A 23696-nucleotide genomic window follows, 5' to 3' on the forward strand; every position below is an offset into this window, starting at 1 on the left:
AAACATTCATAATTGCCCCTTTCACCCACAGTAATTAATGAGATGAAATAGTCTCTAGTTACATTTTTACAGACTGATGGGAAGCTTAGAATATCCAAAATATACAAATGTATAATGGCCCTGTATTAAAGTCCAGGTTGATTTTAATATTTGTTTGCATGTGTGTGTGTTAGAGATGAATGGAGAATGGTAATTCTGTTTCAGGGAAGATTTCAAGATTTGATTTCTTTTCAATTCGGAAAGAAAACCAAAAGTTTCAGAATTCTCCCTGAAAGGGAATTACCATTTTCCACCCAGTCCTACTGGAAGTCCTGACTCTGAGGCACCTTGCCCGGCAGGCTGCCCATGATCCCAGGCTGCTGAAGAGCTGTAAGCCTAAGAGCTTGGGAGCCGGGACTCCCAGGGCGTTCCATCAGCCCATCATGTGTGCTGCTCAGGAGCCAGGCAGGCATGGCATGCTGGTAGGAAACCAGACAGGTTTTCATTGGAACCCTGTCTGGTGTCTGACAGAATTTTGTCAAAATTGAAGCATATCCACAGAATTGTTTGACTTTGGCAAATCCTGATGAAAAACCATTGAGCTGAAGTTGTTTGTGTGTGTGTGTGTGTGTGTGTGTGTATTCTCAGTATAAAATATATAGAGAAGCTACTGCAGATTTGTGAAGGGAATCAAACTGGTTCTATTATCTGTGTCACACAGGGCTCATTCTAGATCTTTTTGACTCGGGTTTTTGCTTTTTCATTTTGCTTCTTATGAGAACAAGGCACTGTATAATTTCACATTCTGCTATGATTCACATGCCGTAGCAGTTTTCTGTGTTATAGGACAGAATACTTACACAATCAAGAACAGCAGATGAAGGTGATGAAGGTTTTTTTCATGGAAGCTCTGCTTTTGACAGTGTACTGATTCTAAGATTCCTTATTTTGTCCTCACTTCTGTGATATATGCATCCTGTCAATTATGTAAGACACTTGGCTTGACACACGATGTATATTGTCTGTCATAGCAGAATGAAGAACCCTTTTCTTTTCTGAAGTTATCTTTGTACATTTAAAAAATCCCTATAGACAGCAGATGAACATAAAATACAGGTGGTGTGTTGGAATTTTTTTTCCCTTTAGTGGCTTCACTCTTTTAAAATAACAAATTACAGCATCCGGGACATTCAAAACAAAACTATTATGATTGGGATTGGTCAACTGGTGCACCAGATTGGCTACTTGACTACTGTGCTCCTAGCAATTGTGGGCAACAAAAGGAAGGCAGAAATTCCCTGCTCTAAGGCATTTAAAATCTAGACTGGACAGAGTGAAATTCAGAAATATAGTAATCACCATAAAAGTTGGGGGAATAAAACTCCATTGACAGGTCAAGTCATTACGACTGTGTAACAATGCCTTCCTCGGCCCCTCCACAAACTCAGTCGGAGACCTCTCCAAAGTACATGCACCAGTGTCCTCTTATTGTTCATGTCTGTTCCCTCCACCTACTATTTACATATCTTACAGACCAATACCCTGGGAGACCGCTAGCTTCTCCTGCTAGCTGGGATCTAGAGCCTGTTGCTCCTCCCTTTCCGTCTCCCCTTTGCTTCCTCCCAGCCAGCTTTATATAGCAGGCTGGCTGCTCAGGCCCGCAGGTGTAGCTGCTCAGGTGATTAGGGCGTGGCCTCCCTGGCCAGCCCTAATTGACTCCCTTTTTAACTGGAGTTGGGCTAACAGGGGCCTGGCTTGGATCACCTAGCCAGCACCCTGTTACAGACCAAAAATCTGGGACAATAGCAAATCATCTTGTGAATCCTACTCCTATTAGGAATGAAATTTTTTCAAAGCACGTAGGGCTTTCATAAGGCTTTCCTCATCACCTAATCCCTGATTTAAGGGTTTAGGATAAACTTCATCCTATAAGAAGTTGTTAAACCACATTTGATACGTAATGGAGAGGAGACATGAGAAATGGAACATGACATGAAAAGCCTCCAAAGTAGCAGATATATGACTAAGAGACAGAATAGTCTTTACTCCAAGTAGAGAGAGAAGTAGTTCAAAAAAAGCTATAGAAAAACTTGACTCAGAGTATTACATTTAGATGACCTTTATGTGGAGAAAATCTGAAGGAGTCTTAAGCACTTTGAGCACAGGAAAAGAATACATAAAGTAGTGATGTATAGGCTAGTGAAAAAAAATATAGTTCTTTCCAGGAAGGTTCAGAAGGGAAATCCAAGTTGGATAAGGTTTATCAGACCAATTAGCTGACTTGTAAGTGGTCTGCTCACATAAGCCCATTGTCTTGTTGAAACCCCACTGCCAGTAATAGCTGTGGAAGGTTAATGGTGCATATATTGGATTTGAGAGCTTGATCTACTTGCATAATTTGATTAGGACAAAAAAAAGTGAAATTGCAAAAAGAGGTGAATTGTTTGAGACTCCCATTCCTCAAGAGTGCTGCTGTGCTAGAAAAGGAGGCTTTTTTGAAATGTTTTTTTAAATTATGCGATTAAACTCTGGAGGTGTTAGAACTCCCCCTTGTGGGATTCTGCAATATTTGCTATATAAATTGAGTTAATACCAAAGAAAGCATGTTGACTTTTTGTTTTGTTGTGCTCTACGCAGTCACATATTACATTAGAAGCATTATGCATGGTGTGAATTTACTGTGTGATAAAACCACCACCTTATCAGTAGAAAAAGGCTTCAAAGTGTCTCCTTCTGATCGTATTTCTTTCAGGATTTTAAATGCATGTCTCTTCCCTGAGCAAATAATGTAATAAATTTCCTGTGAGGTTTTTATACAAAAGCTCATCAGAGACAAAAATATGCATTAGCTTATGGCAACTTTTAACATTTTTCACAGTTCTGCCTCTTTCAACTTCAAATTATTTCAGTTTTTTTAAAGGGAAGGATCTAGTAGATTACACTGGCTCCTTGCACCTTTGCAGACCTTGATTCACATTTGAGTGAGGTCAAAACTGAAAAATTGACTGACTGTGATCTTAAATTAGTTCCCAAACCATCATGTAAGTTGGCATAATTGACCATCACTGATGAGGAGAAGCGCAGAACTATTATGGATTGTTAGTATGACAAATTATGTATGACAATATTTTACATGGTTTGCATGCATTATATCTGGCTTTAGACAGTGCTCCTGCATGAACATTTTAGAAGCTGGCAAAATAAACACATTCATTTTTTTCTTTCAAATGGATAAAAAGGTGAAGCAACAGAAAATCATTTCTTGGTGGTGGTGGTAGTTTATTTCTTTGCTTTGGTGTGAGGCCTGAACGTCAGGGCTGCATCCAGGAAATCTAACCACAAATTTAGCCTCCCAGCAGGTTTTCAAATATGCTGCTTTACAAGCAGCAAAGAAAATACGCAGGAAGACGAGGAAGGAAGCCTTTATTATATGTAAAAAAAGCATTATAGGAGAAAATCGAGTAGGAGCTTAAGATTTATAAGAGTTCATCATATGTTGCTACTGTATAAAATGTTTAATAATAATAATAATAGTTTGACATGGAAGTAGGAGTGGAAATGATACAGTTTCTCATTGAGCAGTGAGGGTTGGCAGCCATGTTACCCTAAAATAATAGTCAAATTAAAAAAAATAATTTTTTTTTTAAACTTATCACCTTGCTGATGTTACTGTCCGGGATTACATTTTATTGAAATTGAAAGAATTGACAACATTGCCATTTGTTTTTTGTTATTTTGTTGGTTTGCCTTTTGCGTTTCCTTCAACTAGTACAATGAAAATAATGAAGTCAACTTCACACTCATTTATAGTCAGTTTTCACCTGGAGGTTCTCAGTGATGCAATGTTTGGGTGTCATGTATTGCACAAAAACATGTATCTAAAACCAGTGATTTAGATTTATGGATTTTAAAAACAAATGAAAATGTTAGATTTTGTGTAAAAGCTTAGCTTTCAAAAGCCTACATTTTGGAGAAAAAACATTGTATCTTTTAGAATCTCAATAGAAAAGTAATGGGAATAGTTTTTAATTGGCCTTACAAAAAGTTACAAAATGTAAACTTTGGGCCTAATTTGACTGGATAGAATCTGTTAAATCAAACTCTTTGAACTGTTGTCTTCGTTTTTACTTTTCTAGGCAAAAACTACAAATGACAGTCTCTTACAAGTTCATCTTGAATGCAGTTTACATAACAATGTGTGCCAACAACTCAAGGTATGACATATACATTTCATTGTAATGGAACGTTGACCAGGGTTTTAGGTATAAACATTAGGGCTGTCAATTAATCACAGTTAACTCATCTGATTAACTTAAAAAAAAATTAGTCGTGATTAATCACAGTTTTAATCGCACTACTAAACAATAAAATACCAATTGAAATGTATTCAATATTTTGGGTATTTTTCCACATTTTCAAATATGTTGATTTCAGTTACAACACAGAATGCAAAATGTACAGTGCTCACATTATATTATTTTTATTACAAATATTTGCACTGAAAAAATGATAAACAAAAATAGTATTATTCAGTTCACCTCATACAAGTACCATAGTTCAGTCTCTTTATCATGAAAGCGCAATTTACAAATGCAGATTTTTAGTTATTTATTTATTTTGGTTACATAACTGCACTCAAAACCAAAACCATGTAAAGCTTTAGAGCCTACAAGTCAACTCAGTCCTTCTTCTTATTCAGCCAATTGCTAAGAGAAACAAGTTTGTTTACATTTGCAGGAGATAATGCTACCCGCTTCTTATTTAGTGTCACCTGAAAGTGAGAACAGACGTTTGCATGGCACTTTTGTAGCTGGCATTGCAAAGTATTGTCAAGCGATTAAAAAAATTAATCACACTATTAAACAATAATAGAATACTATTTATATAACTATTTTGGATGTTTTCCACTTCTATCTTTTGGAATCTCACAGCTGTGAGAAGTCTGGGATCTAGATTGCGTCTCTTACCTTATACTTCACCATACTATTTAAGGTCAGCTGAGTGCTCTTTCTCTCAATCCCTGAACTTGGACACTCTTTGTTGCACATTTGAAGGTTCCCCACCTTTGGAATTTATTCCCCTAGTCTGTTTATAGTACACCTTATTCAGAGTGAAGGATTTTACAAATGAAAATGTTTTACAGTCCTAAGGCCAAACCTTCCAGTTGAAACTACTGTTACTGGATTCTTTTGAGGCTTAACCCTTAATGTCGTTTTAATGTTTTTTTATTATTTATCACTTGTATTACTGTGGCACCTCGGAGTCCAAATCATGGACCAGGACCCCATTGTGCTATGCTTTGGTTTTACTTTTTTGTGTAGGTGTGTGTGTGAACTGAGTGTTTGCTGAATGCGCCCTGCAGACTGCAATCTTCTGTTTATCCAGAAAGAGGTGCAGTGTTGCTGGGGAAGGCTTCCCCATGTCGCCCCCCAAAAGTGCCTATTCGAGTGGAATTTGCTTTCTGTACCTGTGTAGTTCTCTGCCTCTACTGAGAATTCCATCAAAAGTTCTAATTACTGCCCCGGGATTGGTACCTTTGATGTGCATAGAACGTTTGTCCATTAGAAATTGGCTGAGACCATCAATTCAGTATGTTTTATTCTAATTGGATTATTTTATGAAATTTCCCCTCCTTTTTTCCTCCTTTGTCACTCCAGAGTTGCTGTTTTATGTCTGACGATCCAGTGCTGCTAAAAATGAGATTAGTACTAAGAATGGAAAACTCCCAGCAAGAATTTGTGGATCACAGACAGTACTTACTGGAGAATCTTTTTGTAGTTTATGTAGCAATGGACAAAACTGAGACCTCAGGTAAATCCAAGACGTGACTGTTAATTTTAATAGAAATTGCTTTTATATACACTTCAGAATCTGGTATACACCAATATATTGATCTCAGTGACATCCTCTTTATTTTGCTGTTTAATGAGAAGGCCAGATTAGTGAAATGAAACGGTTTGACATTTTGTGTTTAATGTAGAATTACTGTGGTGGTGTTTCTTAATGAAAGAGGTAGCATCCATCTGCAGTTGTAAACTACATCTGTGACATTCTTTTCTTTTTCCCTTAAGATTTGTGTATGGAACAGAAATGTCCTTTTCTTAGGTGTCTGTTTAAATTGCACAAAATGGGTAGTGGTGGTGGTGTTTGCTTTTGTTTTCACCTTTCAGCAAAAGTGCAATTGATGAAAACTGTAGTATTCAAATTTCCAAGGAATTAGATTAACAGAACTAGACCTGCAAAGAAATCAGGACCTAGAAAGAGCAGGCATTGTGGAAATTACTGTGATAATATAATATAAAGGATCTTCATAACATCATTTTTGGAGGCTAGAATTCCACAAGCGAAGTAACCATCTACATACATTTTTTGCATCATACGTTTGTTGGGTAAATAGGTAATTTTTCTTCAAATCCAAGGGATTAGATATCCTTGATTTTTAATTATTTATAGCGCATCACCACCTTTATAATTGTTTAGGTTTTTTGGGACATTAGAACAAAAATAAGGTTTTCTGCCAGTTGTACTGTCTGCTAGAAGAAAAAACAACTTGTGAAAACAGATAAATGATTCAGTTATCGTTTTTACTATAGTTCAAGGTCTGGGTGCAAAACGCATTTATTGTTCTTCCAGAGCCTGCTGTGTGGTTGGAAGCGTTGGTAGTTTAGTGGAGTGATACTTACATTTGACTGATGGAGCTGATATGTCCACAGTAAATCTATTTCCCCTCACATCTGAGATAGCAGTGTTTTGCTGCACTGACTTGTGGAAGCATACTTATTCTTACACTTGTGGATAAATGTTCACATCTGTCATGTCCAGGGGTATGGCTGTAACATCCTTTTTAATGGATTCAGGTGATAGAAGAGCATTTTAAAAAGCTACACGCTTCCTCAATATAATGCAAATCATAAATCCCTATACACTAGGGTAAAGGCCCATCATAATTCCTTTATGATGCTGGCAGTGGGAAGTTATAGATCTTTTGCCTTGATGGTTCCTGTGGGCAGCTTTTCAACTTCAGATAATAATCTTTGTTAGTTTTCTTTACGTTGATGTGCTTAAGTAAGAGAGACTTGGAGTCTTCGTCTCTTCTCACTACACCAATGTGAATCGAGAGTAACTCTGTTCAAGTCAGTAAGCCAGATCATGTGTTCTGTGGCCTGCAAATTTGGGGTGTATGTTCATGTATGTGTGTGTGCAAAGGAGGCTTTATAGCACATTTGTGGCTCCCTGATCTTGGGATCACTTTGGCTCCTACAGTAACTTAGTGCAGTTTTAGCCACACACCTCTCCCACAGCCATACATCCTATTGTTTGTTGATCTTTTGATTTTGGATTAATTATTTTGATTACTTAAGAATTCCCAGCACTTTGAGACTTGATAGGTTATTGTCCCAAGGTCATGCCCACTATTAAAATTACTGTTCAGTTGGGAACCCTGATGTGCATGGTTACAACTTTCACACATCGGAAGAACCTTCTGTGTTTGTAATAGTTTTATTAACATAGTGAGAAAAGTTACAAACACTCCAGACCAGCAAGGTGGATAGAGATAATTCAAAATGTGTCTCTGAGCATCCATATATTCACACCGTCCCTTGCAAAAGGACCTGAAGTGTTTGTTATCATCCTCATCATCAGACTCACCATCATTGCCAGTGGTCACCACCCTGGGGTCTCCCAAGAGTTACATCTCCCACACAGGTCAGGATGCAACTTTTATAATGTGTTAAACTGCCACTATGCCTAATGCGTATTCACAGTAGAGGTTTCTCCTCTTTTCCTTATGTGTATTTCCTCACCCTACTAATGTTGGGGTGCCTTTCTCCCATAGGTTACTAGCCTGTTTATTTCAAGCTTGTTAATTACCATGGTACTCTTGTGGTCAGACCTCTGCTGATGTACCTTACTTAAAATATCCCAAGCTGGTATGAATTGGCATCTTGTGGTTACCTGTCAGCAGTTTAGTTATTACTGCATTCTGTCTTGTCTCTTTTATAATCTAGGGTTACTCCTAGTTAACTGTGTGTGCTAAGGCTTTTGGGCCTTATGCTTTGTCACCTAAGCTATTGTTTTACAGGCCTTGTAATGGTTCTGCCTTAACTTAATACCCCGTCTTACTTGGCAAATACCTATCTCTATGGGCTACCCTATACCATGGCCTGGAAAAAGGGAGGCTATGCTGGCTCTGTGGATAGGGCTGTGTGCCAGCTGGGAATTTAGGAGCTGGTAATAATGTCAGCTTTCCAGCTGATTTTTGCCCCCAGAATTAGGGCCAAAGATATGGCATGGTGGATTTACACCAGCATAAAATGGTGTGAGAGGAGAGTCAGGCCCAATGTGTGATTAACTTCTAATTTTTACAAGAGACATTTTTTCACATAGAATTATTCTATCTCCTAATTTTCATTTAAGTAAGTTTGATATTGTTTCTCATATTACTGTCTGACAAAGCAGTAGTACTTTGATCTTTGGTACTTATCTGGATGTTCATTTTTTTGGACAGATGATTCCACAATAAACATGTATGTATTGCATTCAGGGAACAGCGTTTTACAGATACAGGTAATTACGTTCTTCATGCAATCCTATTCGGAGGTATTGAATTTAATTAGGATGTTAACTAGCTTTACTACTTACTTTTTTGCTGTCGCCAGATAGCACACTTCTTTATTTTAAGACGCATTTACCACATTTAAGTTTGTATATGTGTCCAGCAGCATTTGTAGATTGTAAACAACAGCTCAGATAATGATTTTTAATGTACCGGTTAACCGAAATAAAAGCCACAAAACTATTCATCACATACGATAAATGACTGTTCCTTCTAAGTTTGTCAAGAAGATGAATTAAATACTAAAAATATAATGGTAATAGTGCTACAGGGATTGGTAATGTATCATTTTAATGCAGGACATACAGCGTTTCTCACAAAAGGATACATCATCTGTGCAGTTTGAGCCAATACAACTTCCTTCTTCAACCACAAATTTTACAAAAGTTGCTTCCATTGTTTGCAAAGGTACAGTATGTATATTTTATGTATATAATATGATTACATGAGGTACATATCGAGGTACTTATAAGGTACTCTGAAAAGGCTCAAGACAAACTTATCTGTGCAGCGTTGCTCTCTTAAAACATATTGGGCTAGGAGGAGGAAGAATTCTTTGTACTTATTTTATTTCCATCCTATTTTGTATCATTCTGTAACTCTCAGACGTGTGCGCTCTCTCTCCCCACATACACACACCCCTGATCATAGATTCAATACAGGCAATATTAACAGGAAGAGAGAGTGGGTGACTAATAAGATTGTCAGCTGATTGTCAGCATTTATTGCATGTACCTTTTAGGTTTCCTTTAATCATTTGGATGATTCTTTTATTTTAAAAATCTTAAATAGTACACTTTTGTGCTTGGGTGGTACATTTTTATGGCAGTTTTTGTCGGGATAGTTTGAGAGAATTGCCTGAGTCAACAAAGCATGTTTGTGGAAGAGCTAGGGTTAATGTTTAGAAGTTGCTGTTTCCAGTCAGCCCCATGCTCTTACCACTAGGCCATGTCGATGATCTACTGCAGGGGTTCTCAAACCTCATTGCACCATGACCCCCTTCTGACAACCACAATTACTACATGACCCAGGAAGGGGGACTGAAGCCTGAGTCCTGCCATCCAGGGCTGAAGCCCTTGAGGTTTGGCTTTGACCCTGGGTGGTGGGGTTCGGGCTTTGGCTTTGACCCCGGGCTCCAGCAAGTCTAATGCCAGCCCTGGCGACCTCTTTAAAACAGGGTCGTGACCCACTGTTTGAGAACTGCTGATCTACTGCATTATTACTGAAATTCTTATTTAGTTTCCCTGACTCGGATCACTGTTGTCGTGCAAACTTTGTCACTTATGTACTCTGTAGTGCTCTACACATTTTTGTTATGCTTTCACCCTCTTGATCAGTGCTTCCAAATTCTTTCCTCTGCTTCTTATAAAAACATGTGTTTTGTTTTGTTTGTCTGTCTGTTTTGGGAGTGGTGATGGGGACAACAAAATACATTTGCTCAAAGAATTTACTTCATAATGAGTGTGGGACTCATCCTTCTAAGAAAGAGCAGGCAACGAAAGCGGTAGAGGGGTAGAGTGAGTTTTTTATTTTCCCAGGCATGCCTTTTATTTCTTGAGGGTAGCAGCTTGGTTCAGTAGCTAGGGTAGCGGACGGGGAGTAAGGAGACTTGAGCTCTGCCACTGACTCCCTGTTTGATCTTGCACAAATCAGTTTTATGGTCTGATTTTCTGAAGTGCTGAGCACCCATGAATGTCTTAAGTCAATACTCAGCACATCTAAAAATCAGAATATTAACGTTCACATCCCTTGATTTTGCCCTCTGTAAAACAGAGCTGTTGATACAGGCTTTCCTTTGTACAGATCTTTGAAATCCTCACATGAAAAGCATTATTATTACAGAGATTTTATTCAAACATATGTGTTTACTTTTCCTTTATAAAGCTGCATCATGTGACAATGAAATCCATTATACTAGTGATGTGAAGATGAATCCATTAGAAGGCACTACAACAGTAAAAGCATGTCTTTCCCATCCTGTGATGGAAGGGTAAGTTGATTGTGGGATTTTTTTAAACATTCGCTAGAATTGTAAGGAACCTGTAAAATGTGCTCAAATATATGCTGTAGAGTCAAAGCAAGCTAACTTTCTCACTTAATGGTACTAAGCACGAGTGTACAGACTGCTGCCTATTGTTGCTGTGTCTTTCAACAAAATAAAACCCCATGGCATTTCATATAATAGTTTTGTATTTCATACACGTGAACCTTCAAGATTCAGTAAGAAGAAATCTAAACAGTTACGGTCACATAGGCCTGATTTAGAATCTGAGATAAATTTACAGCTCTCTTTTTCCTACTTTAGAGGAACAGTACTGTAATGGAAAACTGGAAATTGAACATATTTTCTAGTCTTGACTCAGTAGTGTTATCACAGCTACCACATTATAAGAGGGAAAGCACTAGGCAGCATTGTACTCTAAAGTAGCGAGACAGAAGTATGACTAGCTATCCATCCCTCTTAGAGTTACTTTGTCTTCTGATCTTTAATATAATAATTTGTTCTTTCTCCAGAGTCCTTAAAAACACTCATTTCCCAACAGTGAAACTTTTATCTGTCTGGCTGTCTGAATGGCTTCCCATGTTCAAGGACCCATGCATTTTTAATCTGTGTTTTTCTACAGGTATTTTGGAGTTGACCCTGCTGCAGCATTATTTCACATAGAGCCACATCATAATACTTCAGGATTTTGGTCTATATGGTTTACAAACAATTTTGATTTTAGCATTGAACTAAATGATGTCTTTGTAGCCAGAGAGACTAAGAACATTTTAAAGGTAAGTTTTATTTTAGAATCCTATAAATGTCTTTTCCTTAATGTAAAAGGGTTCAGTCCTTCAAAATTCTGAGCCAGTTCTTTGGGGAACTGAGTGTCCTCAATTCATATTGAATTTGGTGGGAGTTGGTGAAAAGTGCTGTGTGCCTTTATCAGGCCCCAGAAGACTACAGTCCATTATTTGGTGTGATTGTTTTAGTATATGTTAGAGTAAATCCTGGCTGCAGTGGCAGTCATACATGTGCATTAAAGTACAGAATTTTACCCTGTCATAGTAAATGTTCTCACAATTGCTGCTTATGCTATTGGTACATGTTAGGAGTGAAACTCTCTTCATAGGCTATATTGGAAATCTTTTGGTGAATGGATGAGCTTTGTGCAAAGTTATTAAAGATTTTACAAAAGAGAGGCCTTATTTTTAGAAGTTTAGGCAAAATTTTTCATGTAATTGCTTCATTAGAACAAACAACGCTGATGTGTGCATGCTCAAATGACAAACTAGGCATAGAATTAGCCATTTGTGCACTCAGATCCCAGATTCATCTGTAAAATCACAAAGGTTTCAAAGATAAATTAGGTGTACAAATGCACGTGCCTAGAATTTTTAAAAATCAAATGCAATTGTATTTAAAAAGGTACTTTAGCGTCCTGATAGTTTACCCTCATGACCAATGTTTTTTACGTATGTGTATATAGGAGTTAAGAATTTCATGATAGTAGAAGCAAAACAATTAGGAGCAAATATCACCTTTAGAAATATATAATTCATATCCAAAAGTACACTTAAATAATTCTTGCAGTTTTGATTTTAAAAAACCCCACAATTTTTGACCAATATGATCTGATTGTTTCCTTCTAGATTCTGAACTTCGCTGAACCCTTGACTCTACCTCCAGGCTGTTGGAATGTATTTTCTTTGAAGCTCAGTGTCAAAGACACTGTAATAAATGTATTTTCCAATGTATTTTTGGCTACAAATGTAGGAGTGATGTTTGCAATACCTCTGCGGATTTATTCAACTCTGTCCAAGGTATTGTATTCCACAGACTTGTTTGTATATTGCATACAAAAAACTATGTTAACGTTATTTAGCTGGCAAAAGCAGGTGCTCAAAAGTGGGGAAGTGACAGATTTATGGTTGCCCATGCCACCTTAATACTTCCCTTTGCTATGTCCATATCCTATGCACTGATTGAAGTAGGGGCCCAATGGAAAATAGTATATGATTATGTAATTAAAGATCGTATCATATGTATGCTCAAAGGAGCTTAATTAAGGTTCTGGGGTTTTTAGATCTTACTGTTTCTAGAGCCTAGTAATCTTCATTAATAGATATTAGATTTTTTGGAATAGTAAATCATAGAATAAGGCAGGGGTGGCCAACGTGAGCCTGAGAAGGACCCAGAATTTACCAGTGTACATTGCCAAAGAACCACAGTAATACATCAGCAGCCCCCCATGAGCAGCCAGTGTGTCATAAATATAAAGGGAAGGGTAACCACCTTTCTGTATACAGCGCTATAAAATCCCTCCTGGCCAGAGGCAAAATCCTTTCACCTGTAAGGGGTTAAGAAGCTAAGGTAACCCCACTGGCATCTGACCCAAAATGGCCAATGAGGGGACCAAGATTCTTTCAAATCTGGAGGTGGGGGGAACAAAGGGTCGGTCTGTCTGTGTGATGCTTTTGCCGGAAATCGGATCAGGAATGCAGCCTTATAACTCCTGTAAAGTTAGTAAGTAATCTAGCTAGAAAATGCATTAGATTTTCTTTTGTTTAATGGCTTGTAAAATAAGCTGTGCTGGAGGGAATGTATATTCCTCTTTTTGAGTCTTTTTGTAACTTAAGGTTTTGCCTAGAGGGATTCTCTCTGTTTTGAATCTGATTACCCTGTAAGGTATTTACCATCCTGATTTTACAGAGGTGATTCTTTTACCTTTTCTTTAGTTAAAGTTCTTCTTTTAAGAAGCTGATTGATTTTTCATTGTTCTTAAGATCCAAGGGTTTGGGTCTGTGTTCACCTGTAGCAATTGGTGAGGATTCCTACCAAGCCTTCCCCAGGAAAGAGGGTGTAGGGCTTGGGGGGATATTTTGGGGGACGACTTTTACAAGTGGTCTCTTTCCCTGTTTGTTTAAAATGCTTGGTGGTGGCAGCATACTGTTCAAGGACAAGGAAAAATTTGTACCGTGGGGAAGTTTTGACCTAAGCTGGTAAGAATAAGCTTAGGGGGTCTTTCATGCAGGTCCCCACATCTGTACCCTAGAGTTCAGAGTGGGGAAGGAACCTTGACACAGCACCTCCTGCTCACTGATCAGCGCCTCCCCTCCCGATCAACTGTTTTGTGGTGTGCAGAAGGCTCAGAGGGGAAGAGCGAGGGCATAGAAGGGGAGGGGGCGGGAGGGATGGAGTGGGGGCAAGGCCTGTGGCAGAGCCAGGGGTTGAGCCGTGAGCACCCGCCGATACATTGGAAAGTTGGTGCCTGTAGCTCCAGGCCCGGAGTCGGTGCCTATACAAGGAGCCACATATTAACTTCTGAAGAGCCACATGTGACTCCGGAGCCACAGGTTGGCCACCCCTAGAATAAGGGATGGGAAGGATCTACTGAGTGAGATTTTCAAAGGGAGCTCAATCCAACCTCCATTCATGCAGAATCATACAGCGGTGTATCATTCATCCAAAACAAGGGCTACAACGTTTCAGGCTTTCTGTTCTTGAATAAATTTGATTGATTAAAGTTTTAATGTTCATTAGTTAAATGTATCTAGATTTCTTTTATTTACAGTGTTGCTTTGTCAGATGTTCAAGCATTGTTTTTCTGCAGGGGGATCTCCATTTTGAAGCCGTAGCACATTGTGATATACACTGTTACTTGGGAAAGTCTGATACAGGTAGGTTTATTTTATTTTTAGGCCTCTACTAGCAGTTTGGTAATGTAGAAAAAGTAGCTAAAAATATTTGTATTTGTTACTGGATTTGTAGTACAAATATATATATGGTTAGTACAAGTAAGTTTTATGTCATTTAAGAATATCCTAATTTCTTAAATTGTTGCTCCTCTGCATGGATTTTAGTAATGTGTAGCAAACACAATATTCCAGATTTCTAATTCCTGCTCACAGAACTCAAAAATGCTTAAACCAGTTCTAACTTTCAAAATATATTTTTGACTTTAATGGAATTTGTTTGTTTGAGAAAATTATCAGCAATTGGAAGAGGGGAGCTAAAATGGAAATGATTATTGGCTACTAGCAGGTGCTATAATGTAATTTTGCACCATGTTAGAGATACTGAACTGTGATACGTATATCCCATTGACATCAGTTAAGAGTTCTGTATAAAAATCTGAGATGAAATATAGCCCTAAAATTCCAAATGTAAGATACAGCAAAAAAAAGTCCTACTTGAGTGTTCAAAAGCATGCACAACTAGTTGTACAAATATCCAATTTACACACACGTACCTATTTTTTTTAATAGCTTTCTGTATTGATACCAGTTCTTCAAGTTATGGGGCAGCGTGATAAAGGTAGTAAATGACGTTTTAGTAAAATATGGGAAATCTATTATCATTTTAGCAAATCTGTTTTGGAAAGGGAGTTTGTCTCTGGACCATTCTACGTGGAATGTGGATTCCGAACTTGCAAGTGAGCTTTATGAAAGATGGCAGAAAATAAAACATGGGGAAGCCTGCAGGTTTGTACAAAGACTGTTCACGTTCTTAATTCCAGCAGCTAGTAGTAAATTTCATATTGTATTATAAGAAACAAATTTTGCTGTGCTATAGTAGTATACTTGAAAATAAGAGCAAAAACTTTCAGACTCTGGTGCCTTAAGTTAGTCTTTTCATTAGGTGTTCCGAGATTCAGAGCAGCTAAGCACCTCATCTCCCATTTTAACTCAGTGTCAATAATTGGTTTAAATACCTGAACACTGGATGTAAATAACATTTTGACTGTAGTAACCTCACCACTGCTACTTCACTCTGAAAGAGGACAAAGCATGTGTCACAAGATCAGAGATGGCAGCTGCACAAATCCTCTCTGTCCACAGGTTGAAAAGTAGCCTTTTCAGGGTCAGGAGTTTTCAATAGGTTTTAAGCTCTTTTTTCCTTTGCCTAATGGATGCGACGTATTGGGGACATGGGGAAGGGAAAAGTGTGTGTCTGTGCATGAGCAGTCCTTGTCAAGTTGGTGAAGCATTGACATCAGCCCCTTTCCAGCATGAGAAAATGGAGCTGTACAAGCAGGGGGGAGTCATGTTACAGGTATGAAAACAGAGGAGTAAGGGACAAATAGATTTAAATTGATGGTTAATGCAGGGTCACAGTCTTATGGGCATTATTTTGTTAAAAACTTTTTTTTTTTCCCCAAGAAAAGCTTATCTACCATAACAAAGTGCTCCTGGAAAATTCATGTCCAGAGACTAAACTCAATTTCTTTTGGTTTTAACAAAGCTTTCTGTTTTCACCAATTAAACAGGAGGAATTTTTTGTCTCGCATTGCTCACCAAAAGAAGCCCGAAGAGGAATCATTTGCTTTCTTTTTGCCACGTTTGATTACAGAGCCTGGCCTGACATTAAACTTCAGTGCAACTGCACTTAAGAATAGTATGGTAATGATAACTGTTTTCAAGCTTTATCTAAATGTGTATATTTTTAGCTAGTTTAAATTATTAAGATTCCAGTTCAACATTATTAATACACAGTGTTATATTGTTTTCAAACTGGTTTTGAAAAAGGCTTTTGGAAAACTCCATGCCAGTACATCTCAAAACACCAGTTTCTTATAATCTGATTGGCTCTACGACAGTTTAAATTGTCGAAGTATCTAGTTTAATACATTAACATACATTGAGGATTAAAACAATACACAGTAGATCTCACCTTCTGAAATGTTTATTGAAGCGTTCATTAGCTAGCGTAGAGTAGCTTATTATAAAACTAATGAATAACATGGAACGGTATGTTTGGCTATTCCGTGATCAGGGCTGGTTCTAGGCGCTGGCAAACAGGGCAGTCACCCTGGACACCAGCTTTCAGGGACACTGAACTGTGCCACTCATTTTTTCTCCCTTCCCTCCCGATTAGCTGTTTGTTTTTCTTGACCGCTCGTGGGGCCTGAAAACATTTTCCATGCTGGCCAGCAAAACGTCTAGGGCTGCTCCCGGCTGTGATGATCTTTACTATTAGTGATGTTTATAATTCCATGTTAATCTTTATAACACTGTGCATACATCTTTTAAGAGTGAATATTATGCTTGTGAAATATCCCAGATTGGGACTATCAGGTGATGTATGTCGTCTTGGAACAAGACTGTCCCCAGCAACTCAGTTCTCATTGGGCAACTTTTGGTCACTACTAACCTGGCCTTGGTTAGAACCTATCATATGGAGATGAAAGGCTTCATATGCAAATATTGTTTATTATCTTAATATTCAATTTATGTATGTTAAATTATTAATCAATAGCATGAGCCAGGTAGTCCCCCATCATTCATATTTCTAAGTGAGGAAGAATAGTGTCTTACGCACTTCACCTGTTTCTTTGGGGAAACTTTATTCCTGTCTACCAGCGTGACCTGATACTGAATGGAAATAAAAAGGTAGCCTCTCTTTTTGCATGTGTAGTTCTTCAAGCACTATCATTTGCTTTTGCGCATAAAAACATTGTACACACATGCCCAGCTTTTGCATGTAGTTTTGTGCATGTCAAATTCTAATGTGCAAAAAGAGAAGTCGGGTTGAGACTCCTTTGAAAATGAGGCCAGTATTACCAATGCTGAATTATTTTACCTTGTTTTAAAATTCTAGCACACAAGTATGTAGTTTTAATTTTTTTCCCCCCAAACTGTTTAGGTAAAATATTTTGTGCTGAGAAACCCCTCATCCTTCCCAGTTACGCTACAACTTCTGCCTCTGTCTTACTATCCTGATCCCCAAGCATCACTGAGTCTGCTCAGCAAATGGTAATGAATATAATGTTATCTCAGAATACTGATATTTCTTATTAGTGATCTATTTCTATCTCTTAGCGTTGTTACTCAGCACTTGTTTTAACTTTTTAAAAAAATCATAAGTTACCTGGAGGCATGGTTCCCCATAATCTTAAATCCCATTTTTGATGTTGTATAATCATCACGTCGAATCTACCTTGGTTGTATGTTATATGACTGAATTTGTGGATACAGCTATTATATGATAAACCCCAAGGCATGGATTCAACAAACACATGCCTGCCAGAGTCTGAGCTGGCCTTTTCTGGGGGTTGGGACATAGCCTTACCTCCCCAGGTGAAGGCTAGGAGTCAAAGGGTCTGTAATGGGGGCATGTGACTCAGCATTCGGCCTTCTGGGAGAAATAAAGGCAGCCTGAATTCGGTGAGGGAGAGTTTAGGGACACTCAAAGGAGTAGGAGGGTTATGGGAACTGCTCTACACGAAAGACTCTCTGGTTTAGTCTGCACTTCAAAGGGTTTGCTACTATAGCTGCATTGGCAAAGCCCCCAAATGAAGATGTTGCATATATCAGCAAAACGAGTTCTTTTGTCAGTATAATTAAGTCAACTCTCTGGATGACATATGAGTTCTTTGTCTGGTATAAGCTGTGTGGAGAGGGGCAAGAGATGGGAGAAAGGGACCGACTTGAGTCAGTTTGATTGCTCACTCACATTAGGATTACTCACATTCTTAAAGTTGGGCACCTATTTAAGTACCTTGCTGAGTCAAGGCCCAGATTCTTCTGTAATTGCTTCCTGAACATCACAGTTCTTTTAAATGTATTCAGACTAATATCTGTATTTGTGTGAATTCTAGAAAAAAATGTCCACAAATATTCATTCCAATTTTTTAACAAATGTTCTTTGCATTTGCACCCTTTTTTATTTACTCTCTACAAATTTTCTAGTAAGTGCTGGAAGTAATGTTCCCTAAAGTGATTTAATTTGAGCAAATATTGCAGAATTGCATTGAAAGTGAGTTTTGAATTCATATTTATGAATATTGAACATGAGATGCTTGCTTCTGAGAGCAGTGTTTATCCTCATTGAACAAAATCTGTTTGGTAAGTTATGTGTCCTTTCCAAACAGCCTGAGTGACAAATATCAAATACTTGCAACTGAATTGTTCACAGACAGATCAAAAATTAGTTGCAACATTTTTTTGCAAATTAAAAATAAATTAGAGAAAACCAAATCTATTCCTGGGGAATTCATGAAGAGAAAGAGGGACAACATTTATTGAATAAATTATTCGTTCTGAATTTTTCACTGATCTGATACTAAATGTTTCCTGAAGATTATATGGGTGGCCAAGGGTGTTCTGCTTTTGTTGTTACATCTTGCTTAGGAATTTCAGTTGTTGATTCTTGTATAAACTTTTATTATAATATTTTACATTGTATGGAGAAAAAATCTGACCTTGCCAAAAGGTCACCTTGTTCTCCGAGGGAGCAGCACATGCATTACAACTAAGTTTCATGGAGTCTATTAATATGCAGATCTTTGTTTCCGTAATATTCCACATCTGCCAAAATGCAATGGTAGAAGTAGTCTTGCCCTAAGAATAAGTGCCAACATATTACAATACTGTAATTTCTCCAAAAATGTATGCAATGATGTTTGACAAACTTGGTTTAAATACTTAAATTCTTGTCTTGATTTATTTAGGTTTGGCACAAATGTGCAAGCTATTAATTTCACAACCACTGAATTTAGGCTCATGAAGGAGTGTGCACACAGGGTAAGATGTCTAATTTTTACAGAAAAAATATCTGACAAATTAGAAAAATAAACATATATTCCTAGCTGCATTATATTTACATTTGCTGCTGAATGCTGTTTATAGAAATTCAATCATGTTTTTTCATTTTGCGTTAGATTCTGTGTTTGACATTCTATCTTTTTCTCGAGTTTGCTTTTCAGGGTTTGTTTTTTTAAATTGGAATCTTTGTGCTTTCAAAAAGGCACTGGGTTCAAATCATATACTAAATTTGTGTTTAGCTTTAATGTTGACCATGTACTTGTGGGGTTCTGCCCTATAGAGCTGGCTATAATTTTATAATAAAAGAAAATTGAATTGGTCTAGTAATTGGAACGGGGGACCAGAAATCTGGATTTCTGATTCCTCATCTCAGGCCCCCAAGTTGCTGAGAGACCTTGGAGAAATCATTTAACTTCTCTGCCTTGGTTTCCATTTTTACTTAGGAGTTGGTTTTCCCCATATACTTCAGAAGTAACTTTTGAAAGGGTGGAAGGAACATTTTTCATATCTTAGTCATTAAGCAAGTATTGAAAAAGAGAACATAGCTGTAACAGTGCATTTATTATTAAAACTGCAGATAGAGTCGTAGCATGAAATCCTGGCCACACTGAAATCAATGGCAAAACTCATATGGACTTCAGCATGACCAGGATTTCACCTAGAGATGTTAAGGCCAGAAGTATGACCTATGGCCTGACGCAGGCCACATAATTTCACTCAGCTATTCTCTATATAAGACGAGGGGCAGATTTTAATTTTTCCTTTTCCCAGTCATTAATTATGTGCGCACAAATTTTGAATGTGTCATAATGTGCCTAAATACTGTGTTTGTGTAACCAGTTGTTATAATCACACCTGGTTACATGCACACAGTTGCATGTATAGAATTATAGGCTATGTTTGCAAATGTGCCCCATATGTTTTTCTTCTCATAAATGTTAGCTGTTAATTGTATGTCTTGTGGTTTGTAATTTTATCTTTCAGTTTATAAAATATTACAAAGCGTAAAAACACTTTGAACCAAAAAAAAAAAAAAAAAGATTGGCCAGGTGCGATCTTTAAACTAAAAGCCCGTTTCCTTACTATTGTTTATGTATCTTTTAGTTCTATAGGTGGCTAAATGTTCTTCTCTGTGTCAGAGGAGAGGCCCGGTGCTGGCGTAGAAAGCTTTTAGGTTGTGTTTTGTTTTGTTTTTTTGTTTAGATAGTGAGAGAGAATAAACGATCCTTCCAAAAAAACCCCTAACTTGGTCATATTTCCAGCCTTACTGCATTGGTGGTGGTGGTGGTCTGATGTTAAGGAATTCTCTGTGGTGTGTTTCCAGTAGCTCAAATGATCGTACTAATTGCCAGCAGTCCCTCCATCAATTAAATCAGGTTGTAATGTCCAGTGCTGTGTGCATAATGGGTGCCACATTCTTCTGCACAGTCAGTGCACTGCCACTCTCCCTGCTTTGCAGAGTGATTTGGGGATTCCTTTAATATGAAAGCCACTGTACAAAAATAAATACTTTTTCCATATTAGCAAGTAAAATCTGATTAAAAAAAATAAAATAATACCTTCCTCATAATAATTAAAAAAAATAAAATAATACCTTCCTCATAATAAAAGAAATGCTGTCATGTGAACTTTTGATCAAATAAACAGCTTTATCTGATGGGGTTTATGCTGTCAGATGGGAAATAATTTTCATAAAACAAATAAGCTAAATGGCAGTAATTGCGCCTTACCCAGAGATGTTTTTACACAGTGCTGAGCAGTGATGTAATGTCTGCTTTACTGGGATGGGGTTTTTTAATGTGTTATGCCAAATAAATAAATAAATGCATGTTTGTTTATCAGGATGCACATCAGGAGGACCTTACTAACATGAAATCCAGTTCTGAGGTGCTTCAGTTACATTTACAACCATTGGAAACCCAAAGAGTTGGTGTAGTTTTTACACCAGTTGACTACAAAAGAGTAGCCTCCCTTATATTAATCAGGTAGGCCAGCTTCTGAATTTAACCTAGCTTTTGTAAGCAATAAGTAAACAAATAAGCTTCAAGAAAATAATTTTGCCAAATACTGCAGCAGAGACAAATACACCACATTTCCATTTTAAATACCTCCATTTCACTTTAAGAGATTTTCAGAATCTGATCTACACTTTGCACTTGTGTCCTATGGAAGTGGATACTGTAATAGAGTTCTAATTGAAGTGATTTTTTGTACGTGATAAGCATATTAAAAAACACACAAAAATGTACAGTTCCAGTGGTTGACATTGCAGAATAATACCTTCGATTTCCCATCAGTTTTGTTCCTGTGACTATAGAAGAAGAGGTTTATTAATTTTGTTCTTATCACTAAAACGTGATTTTCATCTAACTCCTTGATGTTAGGAATCCAAGTAATGTTAGTAGTGTGATCAAGTAGACTACATTGGCTCTTATGGGACCAATCCAGGGACCCAGAGCCCAGCCTAAATAGCAGGCTGTGTACTGGGATCTCTGCAGGAAGAGAGTGCAGAGAAGGAAGGAATTTTTCCCACCCTTCTCACCAGTTGAAGCAGCTGCTATCCAGTGGCAGACCCTCTAGCTCCCAGCTGCTCCATGTGCACTATCTTGGGGAAGGTCTCCATGGAATTTGGCTCTGCACTGCACAGGGGGTGAAAATCACGTCTGCTCGGAAAGCCTGAATGGGACTTCAGTGGTGCACAGGCCTTGGGCTGACCTGCTGAATGGGCGTGAATTTGATCCACAATGTGCACACTGATTCTGCTGCTGTGTGACCTCTGCAGCTGCTGAGGTGGGAACTGTGATGGACTTGCACCAAGATGGTAATAGAAGTGGGATTGTTTTGCTGAGTTATCTTTTCTGTATCAAGAGCTGATTACATGGTTTTCATGTTATGACAGAAATAACTTGACTGTTCTGGATGTGGTCAACGTAGAAGGCTTTGGAGCCAGAGAATTATTAAAAGTAGGTGGAAGACTGCCAGGTGCAGGAGGATCACTTAGATTTAAGGTACCAGAAGCTACACTCATGGACTGCAGACGACGTGAGTAACAAAAAACAGATCTCTGATCCTGTAACAACGCATTACTATGCTCCATTTAGCTTGTGACTGTAGTGATGCTGGTGTTACACAGAAATAGCATAAAGGGGAAAAATCATAACCTTGATTAGCTGTGATGGCTGAAATGGATTCTGTAAGTTACATGTATTGACATCAACAAAAAAGCCCAGATGGTCAGAGAATCATCTTTTAAAAGCATTTCCATCAAGCATGCCCCCCACTACCTTCCTGTAATTCAGAAATCACCTCCATATATATTAGTGCAGACAGTAGACATAATGATAAAGAACACTTCATGCGTTGAGTAAAAAGCATTTTGGACAATATTTTGGTATCAGTAAAAAGAATGTGGAGCAGCATAGAAATTAATTTGTTTTTTGTTATTTTTTTCCTATCATTAATACTCCTACAGCATTTAATGAAATAGAATTTGTCAAAATAAAACTGGACAGTGCAGTAGTAAAACAGATGCAGATTCTGTTTTGTCATAACACAAGCCTGATGATCTTACAAATTCTGTTGTATGTTACTGCAGAATGCAATTTATCAAATGAAAAATCTAACTCTCAGTTTTGGAACATCGTAAAATAATGTGAACTATAAGCAGTAATTTCTAAAATAATATTAAAAGTAAAATTACTCTCTGTGCTTTGTAGTTACTAAATGCTAATTTTGTTTCCTTTAGAATTGAAAGACAGCAAGCAAATTTTATCTATCACAAAGAATTTCAAAGTGGAGAATATTGGGCCTCTTCCTATAACTGTATCATCTATGAAGATTAATGGGTACAGTTGCCAAGGATATGGGTTTGAAGTGTTAGACTGTCAGGAATTTTTCCTGGCTCAGAACTCTTCGCGGGAGATCAGCATTGTGTAAGCATTGATTGTTAACCAAGAAATTAGTTAATGTAAGTGTGAATTTGAAATGGCAGAAGAACCTCACCTCATTAGTCCACAGAAGAAGCTCAGTCTCTTTTGAATAGACATATAAAGCTCTCCTCTTTTCAGTAATGTTACATTAAAAGCTAGTACTATAGTAAAATTAGATTATTTTTACAAAGCATACTATGGTATTTTTATTACTACACTGTGAAGTATTACTAAATTAAAGTTGAATGGTTGTCAGGACAAATGAACAACATATATTTTCTTTTTTTTTTTTCATTGTTTTATCATTTGTTTGCTGATTTTCTATGCGTATCACAGTCATTAGTACCAGCTAGTCAGGTGCTTCTACCAATACATATTTTAAATATTTTTTCTAATGTCCATGCAAGTGTAACTCAAGATTTTAAAAACAAGGAAAAAGGGATATGATTGTAATGCAGTAATTGTGCGTCTACGTACAGCAAATACAGTGCACTCTCAACTGTCTGTACATTTTAGCATTGTACAAAGAATTTCATTTAGTATTTGTTGATTATCCATTCTCCTTTTCTAGGAGGAAACATCAAAATTAAATAATATCTTATAGTGTATCACATAGAGAATGCCAACACAATTACAGTTGT

At 37.5% G+C, this 23696-nt stretch overlaps 1 protein-coding gene across 6 annotated transcripts in view; it reads left to right on the forward strand.

Moving 5' to 3' along the window:
- TMEM131L (transmembrane 131 like) overlaps window positions 1-23696 on the forward strand; it is a 126705-nt gene that overhangs the window by 73166 nt on the left and 29843 nt on the right. For 4 of the 6 annotated variants that reach the window (XM_073341401.1, XM_073341402.1, XM_073341405.1 and 1 more), the window contains 16 exons: window positions 4116-4193; window positions 5637-5790; window positions 7624-7686; window positions 8489-8547; window positions 8896-9004; window positions 10481-10586; window positions 11221-11374; window positions 12233-12403; window positions 14194-14260; window positions 14947-15064; window positions 15850-15982; window positions 17226-17335; window positions 19033-19105; window positions 20969-21111; window positions 22026-22168; window positions 22872-23058. In XM_073341401.1, coding sequence (XP_073197502.1) covers window positions 4116-4193; window positions 5637-5790; window positions 7624-7686; window positions 8489-8547; window positions 8896-9004; window positions 10481-10586; window positions 11221-11374; window positions 12233-12403; window positions 14194-14260; window positions 14947-15064; window positions 15850-15982; window positions 17226-17335; window positions 19033-19105; window positions 20969-21111; window positions 22026-22168; window positions 22872-23058 — 1868 coding nt within the window. The remainder of the gene's footprint in view (window positions 1-4115; window positions 4194-5636; window positions 5791-7623; window positions 7687-8488; window positions 8548-8895; window positions 9005-10480; window positions 10587-11220; window positions 11375-12232; window positions 12404-14193; window positions 14261-14946; window positions 15065-15849; window positions 15983-17225; window positions 17336-19032; window positions 19106-20968; window positions 21112-22025; window positions 22169-22871; window positions 23059-23696) is intronic. The other 2 variants (XM_073341403.1, XM_073341406.1) reach the window with 1 other exon arrangement.

Source organism: Lepidochelys kempii, chromosome 4 (genome assembly GCF_965140285.1).
Source record: "Lepidochelys kempii isolate rLepKem1 chromosome 4, rLepKem1.hap1, whole genome shotgun sequence".
NCBI classification, from domain to species: Eukaryota; Metazoa; Chordata; order Testudines; family Cheloniidae; genus Lepidochelys; species Lepidochelys kempii.